Below are 18,010 nucleotides of genomic sequence, written 5' to 3'. Positions count from 1 at the left end.
CTAATTAAGATTTTGAACCTGCTGTAAATTGTGTCTTTTGACAAAACTAAGAGGAAAGAGCCAGCAAGAGGGCTGCAGTTGGAGCTCAGTGATACAGTGCTTGCCTAGGACGTGTGAGGCACTGGGTTCAATCCTCAGCACTACATAAATATATAAATAAATAAATAAAGGCATTGGGTCCATATACAACTAAAAATATATATTTAAAAACAGGACTGTGAGCACTGCATGATGGCACACGCCTGTAATCCCAGCGGCTAAGGAGGCTGAGGCTGGAGGATGGAGAGTTCAAAGCCAGCCTCAGCAAAAGTGAGGCACTAAGCAACTCAGTGAGCCCCTGTCTCTAAATAAAATACAAAGTAGGGCTGGGGATGTGGCTCAGGGGTCGAGTGCCCCTGAATTTAATCCCTGGTACCAAAAAAAAAAAAAAAAAAAAAAAGGACAGCAAGACTGAATGGCAGTCAAAACGCTGGTACCACAGGAATTACCAGGGAAGGTTTCTAGGAGCAGCTGGGCACGGTGCAGCGACTCGGGACGCTGAGGCAGACGGATTGAAGGCTCTAAATGTGTCTCAGCAATTTAGCGAGGTCCTAAGCAATCAAGTGAGATCCTGTTTCTAAATATAAATTGTAAAAGGGGCTTGGGGGTGTGACTCAATGGCTAAGTGGCCTTGGGTTCAATCCCTGGTGCCAAAAAAAAAAAAAAAAAATCCTAGGAGAAGCAAGACATCAGAACCGCGAGATTAGCTAAGGCTTGCGATATTCCACTGGATTCAGAAATCTGGAGACTGGGAATCCTTTCCTACCTTTTTTGCGCAGGTCTGGGAGAGGGAGGGAAAGCTTCAGGGAACTGACACCTCCATCAGGGAGTGGGCTCTACCGACACAAAATCCCCATGGGACCCCAAAAGGCTATTCTGCCTCCTGGGCACAAGCACTAGCTCACGTCATCCAACTTCCCAGCAAGTGCCAGGCCTTCAAAAGCCCAGGCGTGCATTTCTCCCTCCCTCCACTCCAGCAAACGTCTGCCAAGCCTCGGACACCTGCAGCAGCGGCCTCTCCAGGTCCACGCCCGACAGGGCCCCTCCCCAGCGCTCGCAGGAAAATTCCGAGCACGCCATTTCGTGCTCCCCAGGGCTTGTCCGTACCTTACACGGTTTTGTTATGAGCTGGTTTGCACTTGGCTCAGAACAAGCGGAGCCAGACCAAGCACTTGGAGGAAAGCTGAGGGGAGAGGCGGGAAAACCACAACTCCCATGAGGCAGCGGGGACGCGGGGCCCACAGCTCCCAGCATCCTCCGCGGGGCTCAAGGGTGTCAGCGCAGGTGGCGCCGCGTGAGGCCGCTAAGGGCTCCCGAAAGTTGTGGCGAAAAAGCGGCCTTTCGGGATGGCAGCGTCTGAGAAAGAGACCGAGGCCCTGACAGAGCTGGACGTAGCGCGTGGCCTGGAGAACTTGCCCGTGAGCGCCTGGCCCCCGGGGGCGTGGCCGGCGCCCTTCCAGGTAGGGGCGGGGCTCGGCGGCCGGGAGAGCTGAGGGCAGGGGCGGGGCTAGACGGCTGATGGATGGAGCGAAGGGGCGGGGCTCGACGGCCAAGAGAGCTGAGGACCGTCCCCTAGGCGGGGCCGACGCCCTTCCAGATAGGGGCGGGGCTAGGCGGCCGAGACGGCTGAGGGCAGGGGCGGAGCTAGACGACTGATGGACGGAGCGAAGGGGCGGGGCTGGGCGGCTAAGAGCTGAAGGCAGTGCCCGAGGGCGGGGCCAGGCGGTTGAGAGGGCTGAGGGCAGGGGCGGGGCTAGACGACCGATGGAGCGAAGGGGCGGGGCTCGACGGCCAAGAGATCTGCGGGCAGTCCCCGAGGGCGGGCCCGGCGCACTGTCATAGGAGCGGGGCTAGATGGTTGTGACAGGTAGGCGTGCAGCGCCCCCACCTGGTGGCATTTCTCAAACTTACTCTGCAGGCGATTTAGCTAGACATTTTTTCTTACCCAACCACGCGGCTATTGACTCCTGGGAAAAGTTCAGAAATGCACAGGCTTGGGTCTTTTTCTATAAACCTGTCTTTAAGACCTTAGCAAGGATTTTGTCCTCTTCTTTCCCTAGACTGGCAATTGCCTGATGTGAAAAACTAGAGGCTTCCCGAGGTCCTTTGGAAAGATCCTTTACAACCTGGCTTTTTGTCCAGGCCTGTCCTCAGAATGCAACTGACTGCATTCTCGCATCCGGGGAAAATAAAATCATGTACCTCTCTGGTCTCAGGTGCCTCATGTGTGACATAAGGCTTAAGGCCTATTAATAGATCTCTCCCAATGTTAAAAACAGCCCCTAGAGTCTTAACCAAGGTCTTCCTCATGCTGTGAGGTCTTAGACAAACACAAATTACGTTTGTGAAGCATTAAAATCCTCCAGTGTTCCGTTTAAATAATAGTACCTCTGTTCCCAAAGACTTTGAGAATTACAGTAAAATTCCTGGTCTGCCGATAGAACTCAATAATGCTCACTACTATTGCTATCTCAAAGACCTTTCTCTAACTTTCATACCCCTCTGATCTTGGCATAAAAGTTGCCTGAGGAATTCACAAGGACAAAGAAATTTTTTTAAAAAGTATGTCAAAGTGAAGTGATGTTGAGAGAGTGAGGTTCAGAGCTTAGCTATCTTAGTTATTTCAGAGCCTTAGTTTTTCATCTGTAAAATGAAAATGATTTAATTTTTTTAAAATATTCTTTATAGATGTTGATAAACCTTTATCTATAGTTGTATTATAGACCAATAATACAACTGCCAGTATTTGTATTGGCAGGATATGGTTAACAACAATGCAAATGGCTGGCACCATGTGAAACACTAATTCCTAAAAGATTATTGAAGACCAGATGTTGCTGGATGCAGTGTTCTGGTCTGAACACTGATGTGTTTCTTTATGTAACCATAATGGAGTGTCTGTAATGGGCCAGGTACTGTTAGGCTAGGCCCATAAGCTGATGAGAATCACAGTTTCCACCCTAGGGCTTCAAAGAGGTGTAGAAAGGGCTTGGTTGCCCTTATGGTTTTTTCATTTTTACTTAGAGACATTTAACACGATAGATGACAGTTCTATTCCATTAATTAGATTCCACAAATATTTATTGAGAACTAAATGTATGTAAGGTGGTGAGCTGAATCCCAGAGAACACAATGAGCAAAGAAATGTTCTTCCTGCCCTCAAAGAGTTAACAACTGAGTGATCTTTTATTAGTTTTAACTAAGTATTTGTGCCACTTCGAACTGAGTGTGGTGGTGTTATACCTATAATCCCAGCAGCTCAGGAGGCTGAGACAGGAGGATCACAAGTTCAAGACCATCTGGGCAACATAGGAAGACCTCATCTAAAAAAAATAAAATAATTCAGTTTATCTTAAGGATGAAATTAACACAAGAATGAATTAATTCATGTATCGTCTTTAGAATCATCATAATCATTAATGTCCATAAATTATGGGGTTTGATGTGCTAGTTATAGTTTTCAAAATGCACATTAAATTAAGTACTTGTCTGTTTTAAAATGGGGGAGGAAGGGGCTGGGGCCAGGGCTTAGTGGCAGAGCACTTACCTGGCATATGTGAGGCCCTCGGCTCGATCCTCAGCACCACATAAAAATAAATAAATAAAATAAAGGTATTTTTTTAAATGGGGGAGGAAAAAGACAATGGGAAGTCTTGTTATTGATCTCAGACATGCTGTTGATGGCAAAAATGACAATCGAGAGATGGAAACACACTCCGACCATATTCTAGCTACCTGTTTGTGTGCACAACTCTGGATAGAGAGTACAAGAAGATAGGATCCTTTCCCCAAGGAGTGGAGTCTTACCCAGAAACAAAAACATGCTTGATACACTTGAAAGACAAGCCTTACAGTGTGTCCAAGTAATGGTTTTGCTTGTGGTTCTAGGATGGAACCCAGGGCCTCGCACATGCTAGGTAAGCGCTCCACCACTGAGCTACATCCCAGCCCACCTCAGCTAATTTTCTTCCATATATTCAGGGAGCACAAAACCAGTCTTATAAAAGGTCAGAACAGCTTGTTTTTGCCAAACCCTTTCTTCACAGAAGTATGCACACTTAAGAATTAAGGCATGAAAAACGCAAGGTAAAAATAACTTTGTGTCTGATTTGCTTTTGGGACTGTGCGGAAAAGGCAAAAAGCACATTCGAATGTTCAAGTTGGAAACAAGCATACCATCGTGTCATCAGTGTGGAAAGCCAAGGAGAAAACAAATTAGTTGATTTTCTTGAGCTAAGAGTCAGAAGTAGTCATTTTTCAGGTCTCTGAAACCAGCTTCAAATGTTGTTTTTAAGGTCTCAAGCGGACCTTGATGAGAATTATGTGGCTGGCAGTCTCCTAATAACTGCTTGGAGCAAAAACAAACTTATGACACTAGAGGCCAAGTACAAAGATTCTTGTAGCTGGGGTTTCAGCGCAACCAAAAAAGGAAAGAAGATTTTCACAGCACTTTTTAAGATCCAGAATTGAGGCACAGGTTTTAAGCCCAGGATATCATGTGGGTCATATTCGAGTTTCTGGGGCTTTGATACAGAATGTGACTCCAAAAGCCAAACTTCCAGTTAAAGGTTATCAAGACCTGCAATCCAGCAATCAGGAAGTAGCTCCTCAGCCCCTGCCCTGCGCCCAGGACTCTGGATAGGAACCCACCCCATCATCAGGCCCATCCCAGACCTCATGACCATGCTTGTTCTATTGGTGTAAAAGACACAAACTTCACAGTACGGTCAGAGGAGTGTAGCCCTGCACTCAGGAACACTCAAACCCGAAGTTCAAGCTGTCAATCAAGGCTGATCTGCTTCAGAGAAGGAACTTACTGTGGGCAAGAGTACCAAAGTAGATTTACTCTTCAACATGCTGTCTCCTGTTTCCATTTGGGCTTCTTGGGTAATTATTGTTATTTTTTTTAAATTCTCAATTTTCTTTTAAAAAAAAACACTTGAAACCTCCACCTGGCGCTTCCAGGATCCAGTTTCCAGGGCATCGTTTTGCATTGACCATTTGGCATGTTCCCTCCTCTTGCCTGAGCAATTCAGTACTTGGATGCACACAAAGAAGCTTCTGTTGTAACAGTGCAAGAAATGATAAAAATCCCATTCTTCATGTTCTCCTCTGTGGCTTTCTGGCTGGTTCCACATCCCAGCACGTGTCCATGGCAGGTATTAAAGCAGTGTTTGTTAATGAATGAAAGAAGTCTGGGCTGGGTCAGCGCTTGGCTTTTCAGCACTCCAAATGGATAAGTAATAGGAAAGTAATTCCCAGACCCAGTTTTGGCTGTTTGGAGCTGGAGAGTGTAACTCCAGAACCTTCTCCCTTACCGTCCTCCTACACTGCCTGTGTGTTTTTTATTGACTACTTATGTGCCCGCCACTGGAGTAAGCTCTTTACATGGACTCTTTCATTTTATTTTCCTTTACAGCAGCCTATGAGATAGATCAAGAATTGTTTAGAGGGGCTAATTTGCCAGAAATATGTTACAAATATTACATCTAAAAATAATACCTAGAAGAATTGGGAGAAGCTAAAATTTTAAAACAAGTGCCCAGCACTGAGTACCATGTTTTCTATCTAGTTCATGATTACCACCCCAAGAGTGAGTATCATCCCTGTCTTATCACTGCTGATCTGAAGTCATGTGCCCAGTTACCATGCTTACGGGCCTGGCTCTGTATGTGTATCCTTCAGGACAGGCCATATTCTGCACTAGGAAGCTCTCACAGTGTTCCCGGCCACAGTCATGAGTATTCTTTTCTTTGTCTTTTCTGTTTTTGTTTTTGTTTTTGTTTTCTTTTGGAACTGGAGATTGAACCTACAGGTGCTTTACCACAAGCTGGATCCCCAGCTGGGATTATAGGCATGCACCGCCAAGCCTGGGAGTCACTAGTTTTCTGTGTGGCCTCCAGCACACCCTGCTCCAGTCTCTCCTTCCATCTGGACACCTCACTGCTCTCTGGCCACTGACATCTTTGACTCAGTTTTCCAGCCATTGCCTAGAACCATCCTCAACTTCCACCCTGCTGTATCAGTCAGGACTGGTTTGTTTGCAAGAAACAAACACAACACAAACTACCTCAAGAGAAAGAGGGAATGAACTGCCTCACGTAACAGGGAAGTCCAGAAGTGGGTAGGCATGCCTGGATCCAAGCCTCTAACCATGCCATCGGGTGTGCCTCCCGCCACGTTCTCTCTGAGTCCCCAGCTTCCCCTTCCTGGGGTCAGCTGCCCATTCAGTACATCCATCTATGTGGCTGATGTGAGGATGCCAGGCAGACACTCTGGTTCCGCAACGCTGCTCCTCCACGTGTTTCAGCACAGTCCCAAGACCCTGCCGCAGGGTCCAACTCAGGTCCCAACTCGGGTCCCGTGCCCTCCCATCAACTGAGCAGTGTTGCAAAGAACGAGCCATGTTCTGTTTAACCAGGTCTAGATCCCCATCCAACGGGGACCGTCATCCGAACCATAGAGGCCAAAGCAGAGAGGGTTCTGCTGGGAAGAGATGTTGCCGCCTGCAGCAACGAGACCGCGGGAAAGAATCGGCGGTGGACCGGGAATGAACGACTTCTTTATTTTTCTTTAGTGATGCTTCCTTGCTTGCCTCTCTCCCCAGGTAGACCCCTTGGTGCCAACACCAGCTCCGCCCAGCGTGGCCACCTAGCAGGCCTCCAAGAGCAGGCAGTCTCCATCCTGGCCTCCAGGAGCGCCAGCAGCCGCAGCCCTTTGCTCAGGGCCATGGGCTCCGGGCCGCTGCGCGGGAGCCCGGCCTGTCCATCCTGAGGGCGCGCCCACAATGGCTCCTGCTGCTCCCGCAACTTCCAGGAGTTTGACTTTGCGGACGTTCCTGCGGGCTCCGTGGACCGTGGCCTCATGCTCCAGGTTGCCAGGGAGCCAGTCGGGGCCGCGTGGCCAAAGGGCCGGGGAGGAGGTGCCGCGTGCCAGCAGGTGGGCGCGTCCTCCCGGGCGCACGCGGGGCCTCCTCCCCAAACAGCTGCAAGCATGTCTCTACAAAGAGTTGGGGCTGTGGCATCAAAAGGAAAGGAGTGGAGGCTGGGTAGGCAGAAACACGTCCCCAGGGCTGCCAGGCACGCAGCGCTGTCCACGTTACGGAGAAGATGGAGACAAATGAAGGTGAAATGATCCGCACCCGTCCTGTGTCAGGGTCAGTGATCACATCTGTGAAAACAGTGTCTTCTTTTTAAACAGGAAATGCACCTAGAAGCCTGTCTTATCCTCTGAAGTTACCTGCAGCTCATTTGGAATTAACTGTCGTTGAAACCCAAGGGCCCTAAAGCATGTTAGATTGTGCTTCAAATTTAACTGCAGAATTAAAAATATATATATATCACTTTCCTCCCCACCCTACTCCCACTTCAGGAATTGAGTTTTGAACAGAGCCTCACGTGCTATAGGTGTTCTACTACTGAGATACACCCCCATCCCTTAAAAATATTATATTTAGAATCTTTTTTAAAAATATTGGTTTTTAGTTGTAGATGGAAACAATATGTTTATTCATTTATTTTTATGTGGAGCTGAGGATCAAACCCAGTGCCTCACATGTGCTAGGCAAGTGCTCTACCACTGGGCCACAACCCCAGCCCCCACATTTTAGAATCTTTTAAAATAATATGTTTTATACAATATCTTTTCAAAAAAATTTAAACTCTCATTTTTCTGAACTTGTAAGTAAAAATAAGCAAATGAAACTATTTTTCAGCAACAAATAATATGGTCTTCTGGTTAGAACACTGCAATAAGTCAGAATTGATTTTAAAGGTATTATCTATATCAAAAAATATTTTAGAGTTTAGTGATTTCTGTAGTACATTAAAAATCAATTTAAAAGAATTCTTCATGAAAACTTCACAAAGAGATGATAAAATCTTCATTTTATAAGTGCCTCTTGTCAGATCTGGTGGTGCACACCTGTAATCCCAGTGACTCAGGAGGCTGAGGCAGGAGGATCGTAAGTCAAGACCAGCCTCAGCAACTCAGCAAAACCTTGCTTGACTCAAAACTTAAAAAAAAATAAATAAAATAAAAGGCTGGGGAGGTAGGTCAGTGTTGGAGCTCCCTGGGTTCAATCCTCAGTACTGCAAAGGCCGGCGGGAAGAGTCCCTCTTACAATGCCTGGGTGGCCATTTGCATTTCAACTCTGAATCTTGAAAAAGCCAGAAGTAACTTCTGTGAGAGATGTGAGATGGCTGGCGCTGGTTGAATTTGACTGACGGGGGCATCTTTCTCCAAGCCTGCCTTCATCCCTGTAGAGCATCCCTGCTGAGCTAATGCTGTAAGAAGCACACACAGGCCTTTCACTCACACCCCCGCGTCACTTTTTAAGCCTGCCCCCTCAGGTACCCCCACCAGCACCCTCCCCATCTCACCGGAGATGTCAATCCTCCCCCGCTCCTGGCGCAGCATTTTTTTTTAAAAGCATAGGGTTCTGCACTTTGCTGCCTGGGTGCGCTGGAGCCCCCGCAGGGTGGAACTGCATGCTCTTCAGTGCCTGTCAAAGCCTGGTGGGGAGGCGGAGTATCAGTGGAGCACCGACTCCACTAATGAAGGATGTGCCTGTGCACATATTCCTTCCGGAGCTCTAAAATCTATCCTCAAATGAAAGGCCGTGCTGCCGGTGCCTTGCAGAACTGCCCAAACCCAACTACAAGGGACAGCAGGCCAATGGACTTTCGTCCCGGGAAACCACTTCCTGGAAAAGAATGGTTCCGAAGGACACAGGTGGAATTTTTCTCAGGTTCCAATACTGGAAAGTCAGTGCTGTTTCTAGGCAGTGAGATTACCCCTTACAGAGAGAGCAAGCCTTGCATCTAATCATACATCCATCCTGGAAATGGCTGCACTTAGGTGGAACTGAGAGCCTGTTTCTGTTACACACATTGTATGTCTAAGATCGATGTACTGGCTTGTTTTTATTTCCCCTCTCACTTTGTGTTAGTCAGCTTTCTGCTACTATAACAAAATATCTGAGATAATGAACTTGAAAAAAAGAAAGGTTTATTTTGGCTCACAGTTTTGGAGGTTTCAGTGCGTGGTTCAGTGGCTCCATTGCTTTTTGGCCTGTAATAAGGCAGAACATCATGGTGGAAGCACTTTATAAAGGAGGCTACTTACCTCGTGGGAGTGACAAGCAAAAGAGAGACAGGAAGAGGCTGGGGTCCCAATAACCTGTGAGGACACACCCCCCATGACTTAACTTCCCCCAGGAGGCCCACCTCTTAAAGGTCCCACCACCTCCCAGTAGCACCACAGGCTGGAGGCCAAGCCTTTGTGGGTCATTTCTCAAGGCTTTAGGGGGATATGGGCCTTTGGGGGACATTTATCAGGTCCATAGCACACCTCACTCTTCTTACCAGTTCTTCATTTATCTTACCTCTTTGTAAATCTCATTAAGTCCTTTTTGGAAGGAAGCAGGTATAAATAAATGGGTTAAATTCCATATAAGCAAGAATTATTCTCTACATAAATAAACACGCCAGGCTCCTGAAGGATACTTCAGTCTTCAGGGTTTGAAAATATGTGTCACAATGACAGGGAGGAAGTGACCAGAGATTGGGATTCACACAGATCTTAGCCTTAGGGTTTTCCATGACATTTTATGAACATGTTTTGAAAGTGCAGGTACTTTTAAAAGACCAAAAATAGTAAATAAGTTCATATTATCCCTCTTTTAATAACAGCAATTTACATATATATTCCATTTATAATGAATTTATTAATATCTATGTGAAAAATACCTTTTTTGAAATTTTGTCTGCAACTGACTTGTCAGTTGACCCCCAGAAAGGACCTGAAGTAAATGACAAAAAAACATGTATATGCATTATCTGATAAAGAGAGCAAACCCTAAGACAAAACACTGAACTGCATGCAAACATGAAATTCAGCCCAGATTTTCCTAACATCCTGAGTTAGGAAAAAAGTTAAAAGGGCAACAAAATCAGTTCCAGAGCTTTCAATTTCTGGTTAGAGAGAAAGTATCTTTTTCTCATTGTTATCCTTATTCCTAAAATAAAACCACACACCTTAAATCTAAAAATCAAAATCTTTTAAATTGGAGAGACAGCTTTTCAGGCAGTATTTTAGTGTATTATGTTTTGTTAGCTTTGTTTTGTTCTGTCCTAACTTTTATGTAGGCTAGAATTAGGAAGTCTCCAAGCCAAAAGCCACATGATATCATGTATAATATATACCCGATGTATACCATATATATCTATAGATGTGCATATATTTGTGTGTGCATATACGTGTGTGCTGTGTATCATATATATCTATAGATGTGCATATATTTGTGTGTGCATATACGTGTGTGTGTGTGTGTGTGTGTGTGTGTGTGTGTGTGTGTGAAATACACGACCTGGCAAATCCGCTCGCCGTCTGTCTTTACAGTACACCCCGGATCACGTGCTGGGACCCGGAGCAGATGTGGACCCCGCTGAAATCACCTTTCCCGGGTGCACGTGCGTCGCGGGCCCCTGCGTCCCCGGCACCTGCTCCTGCCTGCGCGGCGGGGAGCACTACGATGGCGGCGGGCGCCTCAGAGATCTGGGCTCGGACGCCAAGCACGCCAGGCCGGTCTTCGAGTGCAACGTCCTGTGCGGCTGCGGCGAGCGCTGCGGCAACCGGGTGGTGCAGCGCGGCCTGCAGTTCCCGCTGCAGGTGTTCCTGACCGAGAGGAAGGGCTGGGGGCTGCGCGCCCTGGAGCGCATTCCCGCGGGGAGGTTCGTCTGCGAGTACGCGGGGGAGGTGCTGGGACCCTCCGAGGCGCGGCGCAGAGCGCGCGCGCAGACTGCTCGGGACCCCAACTACATCCTCGCCGTCCGGGAGCACGTCGGTGCCGGGCCAGTGATGGAGACCTTCGTGGACCCCACCCACGTGGGGAACGCGGGAAGGTTCCTCAATCACTCCTGTGAGCCCAACCTCCTGATGATTCCCGTCCGAGTCGACTCCATGGTGCCCAAGTTGGCACTTTTTGCAGCCAAGGACATTTTGCCAGGAGAAGAACTCTCCTACGACTACTCGGGAAGGTTTCTTAATCAAGTGGACGGTGAAGACAAGGAAGGGCCAGATGACGAGAAACCGAGGAAACCCTGTTACTGCGGCGCCAGGTCCTGCGGCGCCTTCCTGCCCTACGACAGTTCATTGTTCCGCACCTTAGGAGAGCCAGACAGCCATTAGGACGGCAGCTCCCACCCGCACGCCTGGCTGGCAGGACCCACTTCTGCCCTCCTCTCCCGTCAGCACCTTCCCTGGAGGGACGTCTGCTGGTGCCAGGCAGCTTGCAGGAGGCCAGTGGTTGTCAGCCTGGCTGCATCATTTAAACTCAGGAATGTGGCAGAGACTGCAACTTGTCCACCAATCTCCTTCCTCCCCACTTTTACAATAGAATCCTCATTTTTACCTAGGTAATGACTAACCAGAGTACTTGCCTTCCTAGTTAGATGTGGCTAGGTGATTATGTTCTAGCTTATGGGACAGAAGCAAAAATGTTGTGTCCTTCCCTCTCTTTTGTCCTGTAAGCTGGAATGTATACACGAAGGCTGGAGCCAGGGCAGCCATTCTAAACTCCAAACTGACCCGAGGAAAGGGTCACAAATAGAAATCAACAAAAACAGAAGAGCATAGGTGTCTGGTACTGTAGAAAATGCTATTGGTTATGATCTGATACCTTTGGTGAGAAACAGTCTCTCCTTTATTTAAGCTACTGTTACTGTACACTTGCACCAAATCTAATCATGATTCAGGAAAACGCTTGTGAGTGCACACCTAAGCCTTAAGATCTAAAGTTGGTTCTTTCCAATTGATTTTATCAGTAATAAGGCTGATTTTTTTCTGTCTGAGTCGTGCATCTTATTTCTTGTTCATTTTTAAACATCATTAAAGAAAGGGCATGATTAGTTATCACCCACTGTTATGGTTTAGATGTGGTGTCCCCAAGAAGCTCACGAGACAATGCAAAAGGTTTGGCAGAGAAATGATTGGTTTATAGTCTTAACCTAATCATTGGATTAATCCCGCATGGGATTAACTGAGTCAGAACTAGAGGCAGTGGGGTGTGGCTGGAGGAAGTGGTTCTTTGGGGGTTGGCTGTGGGGTATATATTTGTACCTGGAGAGTAGAGTCTCTCTGCTTCCTGATCACCATGATGCGAGCTGCTTCCCTCTACCACACCCTTCCACCATGATGTTCAACGTCACCTCGAGCCCTGAGGAATAGAGCTGGCCTTTATGGACTAAAACCTCTAAATCCGTGAGCCCTCCAAATAACCGTTCCTCCTTTACAGTTGTTCTGGTCAGGTCCTTTGGTCACAGCAGCGAAAAAGCTGACTAAAATACCCACTGAAACCCTAATAGCCACCACCAATGACAAAAAATGTAACCATGAAAGTGACTTCCATGTTATAACTAAAAGGCATCGAAGGAAGCACGTTGTAAAATTTTCATGCCACAGTTGGCTGTACTCTAGACCTTGTAAAGTTATGTTTCAAAATTTCAAACAGCCTCACTTCATATATTAATAACACAAAAATAACCCTGTCAACACCACAGAAGGACATGGAGGTTTAATCGCAAAGTTCTGGAAAACAAAGATTTCTACCTTCCTTACAACAACAATATTGCAAAAATATAGTTTCTCTGAGGGTTAATTTGACATTTTGAAAGAGTTATTTGAGCCCCTACAGTATTATTTAATAAATAACCTGGTTTCTTCAGTGGAGAAAACCTACCATGAAGAGACCCTGCACTTCAAAAGGGAAATCATAGAGTTCCATCTTAGTTATAACACCCTATTCCTGCATAATATTATGCTAGTTGTGTGCTTTAAATTAGTGAAATGATACGTGACTCCTATTTTAATAAAGCTGAGTTTTTTCCAAGGAGGTAGGGTTTACATATTCACATAACATTAACAGGAATGATTCCCTGTTAAAGAAAGAGAGTAGAACATGCATAAAATGCCCCAACTACGAGGGTAGGATGTCAAAGTCTTACTCTAAAGTCTTCCCTTCCAACCTGAAAAGGCTCCTTTGATTTCTGCAAAACAGTTCAGCTTTCTATAAGTACCTCATAACCTTTTCTCCAAAATGGCCTTTCTCCCCAGAAGTTCTCCTGGTGACTGAGCCACTTCACAAACAATAAGGAAACTGTCAGGATGAAAATGTTGACTCTGCTTCCTACTTCCTTTCACCCTTACCGAGTACCACTGTCTACAATTCAGGGATATTCACAGAGGACAATCTTCCAGTCGAGAGAGATGGACACAAAAACCTCCAGCACCCTGATGCCTCTGCCAGACAAAGGAATTTTTTTTTTTAATTTATTCTTAAATAGCACCTAGTCTTGGAAATCCCATGCCTAAGGTTAAGTTCAAAGACCCTTTACGCCAGTCATCTCTAATCACCAAGCTAACTGCATTTGCTTTATTGACATATTCTTTAAAATGGCAACACTTTTGAGAGAAAGCATTAAAAAAAATGCTTCTGCTTGACTATCATAAAATAATATAAAACAGTGATAAGGATATAATGTGATAAAGATAGCATTTTATTTCTGAAGTCTTCCTCCCTAAAACCTATAATCCCAGTCTAGTCATGAGAAAAATGATAAATTAAAATGGGCATCCTACAGAGTTCATGATTATCAAAAACAAGGAAAGTCTGAGAACTGCCATAGCCAAGATGAGCCGGGAGACATGACAACAAAATGTCATGTGGTACCCTGGCTGGGGTACTGGCACAGGTGAAACCAAGGAATAAAACTCTGGGCTTTAATTGATAATGATGTGTCAATATTGGCTTATAATCATAACAAATGTACCACAGAGATGGAATGTAATGAAATGTGCAGTAACTAACGTTAATAATAGGGTGAACTGGGTCTGGGTATATGGGAGCTCTGAACTGTGCCCTCAGTTTTCCTGTCAATCTGAAACTTTCCTGAAGTCTACTATCAAAAGAAAGGCACAAGAAAAATAGCATCTTCCAAAGAAGATGCACAAACAGCCAGTAAGCACATCAGTTATCAGGGATAATAACTTTGCACATCTAAGCCACTGTGAGATAGCACTTCATTCCCACTAGGCTAGCTGTAGATAAAGTAACAACTGTTGACCAGGATGTGGAGAAATTGGAACCTGCATACCCTCATTTATTGCTGGTGGGGTCACATAACTGGACAACTACCTTGTAAAGTAGCTCAACCCTTTATCAAAACAAGTAGAGTTGCTATAAGTCCCAGTATCTATAGCCAAGAAAATTGAAAACATGTCCACAAAAAACTTGTGCATGCCCAAGCACACACCTGAAATCCCAGCAGCTCAGGAGGCTGAGGCAGAAGATCACGGGTTCAAAGCCAGTCTCAGTAACTTAGTGAGGCCCTAAGCAACTCAGCCAGACCCTGTCTCTAAATAAAATACAGAAAAGGACCGGGGATATGGCTCAGTGATTAAGTGCCCCTGGGTTTAATACCTGGTACAAAACACAACAAAACTTGTGCATTAATTTTCAAGCAACATCATTCTAATAGCAAAAAAGTGAACAGCACCCAAATGACTAGTAACTGATGAATGAATGTGGTAAACAAAATGTGGTATCCATGCAGGGAATACTATGTGACCATAAAAAGGAATGAAATGATGATATATGTCATGATGGATAAATTGAAAACATTGAAACTGAAAACATCATGCATAAATTGGAAACATTTTTCTAAATGAAAGATGCCAGACACACAATATCATATACAGTATGATTGTGTTCATATGCAATATCCAGAATAGGCAATATGGTTGATAGAGGAGCTCAGCAGTTGCTGGGGTATGGGGTGGTGGGGGGTGGGTTTAGGAGTTACTTTAAGAAGAGGAAGCAGAGGAGGAAGGGAAGGAGGAGGAGGATAGTGTCCCACGTGGGTGCCTTTCACTTGGAAACTGGCAGTCTGTAACTCTGAATGTTCGTTTCAGGACTAACACACTTTAGGCCCCATCCAAATGCTTCTCCACTTGCTTGTCACAAAACAAAACAACTGTGCCTAATGCTGGGTGACATTTGTGGATGGGCCAATAGCCATCAGAGATGGACAGTGCTTGGATTGCAGGCAGAGTGGGAAGAGCAGAAGGGCTTGGTTTGATAAGAAAAGAAGTCTATTCTTCACTTGCCAGACCCATTCTCTGGACATGGATACGACTGACACTTGAATGACCGTGTCTATTCTTCTTACATGTAGGACGTCAGTTTTCTTCCTGTTCCTGTTTGTGATTTCAAAGGTATTCACAAACCAGCAAGGTATTCATCACAGTTGCACATGGAGGCTGAGAAATATTTTGCAATATTAAACAATTCATATTATTTTTATATTTGCATATTTATACATTTAGTATTAGTATTTAATATTTAGTATAGAGCTGGAGAAAATTACAGTAGTGATAGTAGTTTATATGATGAAATTAAAATGTTTTTGTTGTGTGAATTTTTTTTTTTTCTACTGGGGATTGAACCCAGAGATGCTTTACCACTGAACTACATCCTTATCCCTTTTTATTTTGAGAGAGGGTCTTGCTAAGTTGCTACGGCTGGCCTCAAACTTGCAGTCCTCCTGTCTCAGCCTCAGTCACTGGAATTACAGGCATGTACTACAATACCCAACTGAAATAATAATTTATCATATATGACCCTGTTACAATATTTGAGCGTGATATATAAAATTCATGATTTCAGCCTGGCATGGTGGCGCATGCCTGTAATTACAGCAACTCCAGAGGCTGAGGCAAGAGGACTGGAAGTTCAGGGCCAGCCTCAACAACTTAGCAAGGCCGTAAGCAACTCAGCAAGACCATGTTTTGAAATAAAAAAACAAGAAGAAGTAAGGATATAGATCAGTGGTAAAATGTCCCTGGGTTCAAGCCTCAGTACAAAAACAAATTTTTTTAATGGTTGGTTGTCAACTCTCTCAGCAAAGTTTTCTTAAATTAAAAAAAAACTATCAAAGAGCTACATTGCTTCAAAAAAGATGGTTATTTGGTATGATCATGAACAGAACAACTACGTAAAAATCTAATTTATAACAATACAATTTATAATTTCACTGAAAGGCATGAAAAACAAATTTTATGGGAAAATATATAAGGACTTATGAATCAGGTCATTATTTTGTTGCCAATCAGAACACCATTGGGTGAGCTGCATGCCCAGGCATGAGCAAAGATGATTAAACAGATCCCATACTTTTGCCAACTTCAGTCACATAAAACCCAAGCTTCCTGTATGGTCTTGGTTATGGGGCACAATTTAAGAACAGATGGATCACCACTGAGAAGTCCAAATTTGAGAGTCTTTATTAAGCCGGCCGGCTGACTGTCTCACACAATGCCCCAAAAAATGGCTATTGGGAGAACAGCCCCTACCACAGGGTTGTAGGGGTTCTTATACCAAAAATCAGATTAATCATAAGTGTCTGTTGCTATGATTCGAAATTACACATTAACATCATGAGATCATCGACAGAGGGGGAAGTGGGTCAAACTGACCCTTACCTAGGTACAAACTAAAGAATGGTTACTAACATCCACACAATCACTGTTCACATGGTACATTGTTTAGGAGCAATAGGAATCAAAAGAGAGCAATTCTTTACTACATAGGAGTTGCCATTGTATATTATTAAACATGTCATACCAAGTAATTAGTGATGGGTACAGAGGTGGGGTGTTCCCATGGGAGAAGCTTATTTCCTCCATAACATGGAGTCTCGGAGCAACATGGGAGTCTGTTTAGTCATTTTTCCTTAGAGTCTGGCCTAGAACATTCTCATGGAGCCAGCTCTGTCAGCCCATTACAGTCTTCATCCTTGTGAGGATGCTCTTGCTGAATTTCCCTAAAAATACTTGTGACTTAATGTTCCCACATGTTGCATGTGCTTCTCCCACAGACCCTCCTTGCCTCAAGGATCTGAGGGCGGGAAGGAATCCACTTCCCTGGCGAGGCTGGTATAAGAGCCCAAGTATGGATGTCAAATTATTAAACAGAGGCTACTTTACACCCCTGTCAATTCCTCCTTCACAGCATCTCAGCCTCCAGCCGTGACATCTCCCGTCTATCCATTCCCTACAATGCATTCTGGACTCTTCAGTCTCTGATGACTGCTCGTCACTCATGGTGACAACCAGACTTCTAAACCTGACCAGACAGTCCCTGCCTGCCTTTGCACCTCACCTCTCTTTCCCTTCATTTCTCTGAGGCCCACCTTGAAAACCCAAGCTCTCCTTCACCTTCACCTTGACAATGGCGTTACCTTCTGGAGGAAGCTTCAGGAGCCGGTGGCTTAACTTGGCCTTGAGGGCCTTGCAGTGTGTGACTTTTACTTAGAGCTGTACTTTCCTTTGCCTTCTTTGCAGAAAATTCTGTTTTCCTCGTCCTGATGTTGTTTTGGATATTGCGGGAATGTCTTAAAACTTCATCTCCAGGCTTGTTTACAGGGCTGCGAAGTACCTAAAATAAGGGAGCCTGCCTTTCTCCTACTACCCAGTCTCTCCTTCGTCCTCCTTCTAGAACCTGGCCCATGTGGATAGCTCTCCTGTTCCTAAACAGGCCCCAGAGGAAGCAGACTCTTAGGACAAGCACAGGAAGGTGATTAGTATGGGATGCTGCCAGGATCAACCCCTGTGGAATGGAATGGAAGGAGGAAGACTGGACAAAGTTGAGGGGGCTCTCATCCCAGCTGACCCCCAACGGGCTCTGAAGTGAGATGGCCCTTCAGGGTTGCTCCACACTGCAGCCCCGGGTGGGGCCTCCACTTCCCTGTCCCGACCTGTCATCTGCTACAGTCTGCCGCTGGAGAGAGGTTTGGGTACGAGGGCTGAAGGCACTCTCGGCAATGAGAAGAGGAAATCTTTCAGGGGATGCGGTAGTGCGCACGACGTCCTCAACACCGCTGTTCTGAAATTCTGGCACCCATCCAAACCTCCC

The 18,010-nt window shown here is 45.5% G+C and overlaps 1 protein-coding gene and 1 long non-coding RNA gene across 2 annotated transcripts in view; one reads left to right on the top strand and one right to left on the bottom strand.

Moving 5' to 3' along the window:
• LOC124970969 (uncharacterized) overlaps positions 1-1,208 on the bottom strand; it is a 184,729-nt gene extending 183,521 nt beyond the window's left edge. Inside the window, exon 1 of the long non-coding RNA XR_007106240.1 lies at positions 1,147-1,208. This is a non-coding gene — a long non-coding RNA (uncharacterized LOC124970969). The remainder of the gene's footprint in view (positions 1-1,146) is intronic.
• On the top strand, positions 1,056-11,684 carry LOC124970967 (histone-lysine N-methyltransferase SETMAR). The gene is made up of 2 exons (XM_047534581.1): positions 1,056-1,499; positions 10,441-11,684. The coding sequence occupies exons 1-2, from the start codon at positions 1,386-1,388 to the stop codon at positions 11,227-11,229; spliced, it is 903 nt and encodes a 300-aa protein (XP_047390537.1). The 5' UTR covers positions 1,056-1,385; the 3' UTR covers positions 11,230-11,684.
• Positions 11,685-18,010: the final 6,326 nt, after the last annotated feature.

The sequence above is a fragment of the Sciurus carolinensis genome, chromosome 19 (genome assembly GCF_902686445.1).
Source record: "Sciurus carolinensis chromosome 19, mSciCar1.2, whole genome shotgun sequence".
In the NCBI taxonomy this organism is placed as follows: Eukaryota; Metazoa; Chordata; class Mammalia; order Rodentia; family Sciuridae; genus Sciurus; species Sciurus carolinensis.
The sequence above is the reverse complement of the archived record's forward strand: the minus strand, read 5'-3'. Positions and strand labels throughout refer to the sequence as shown.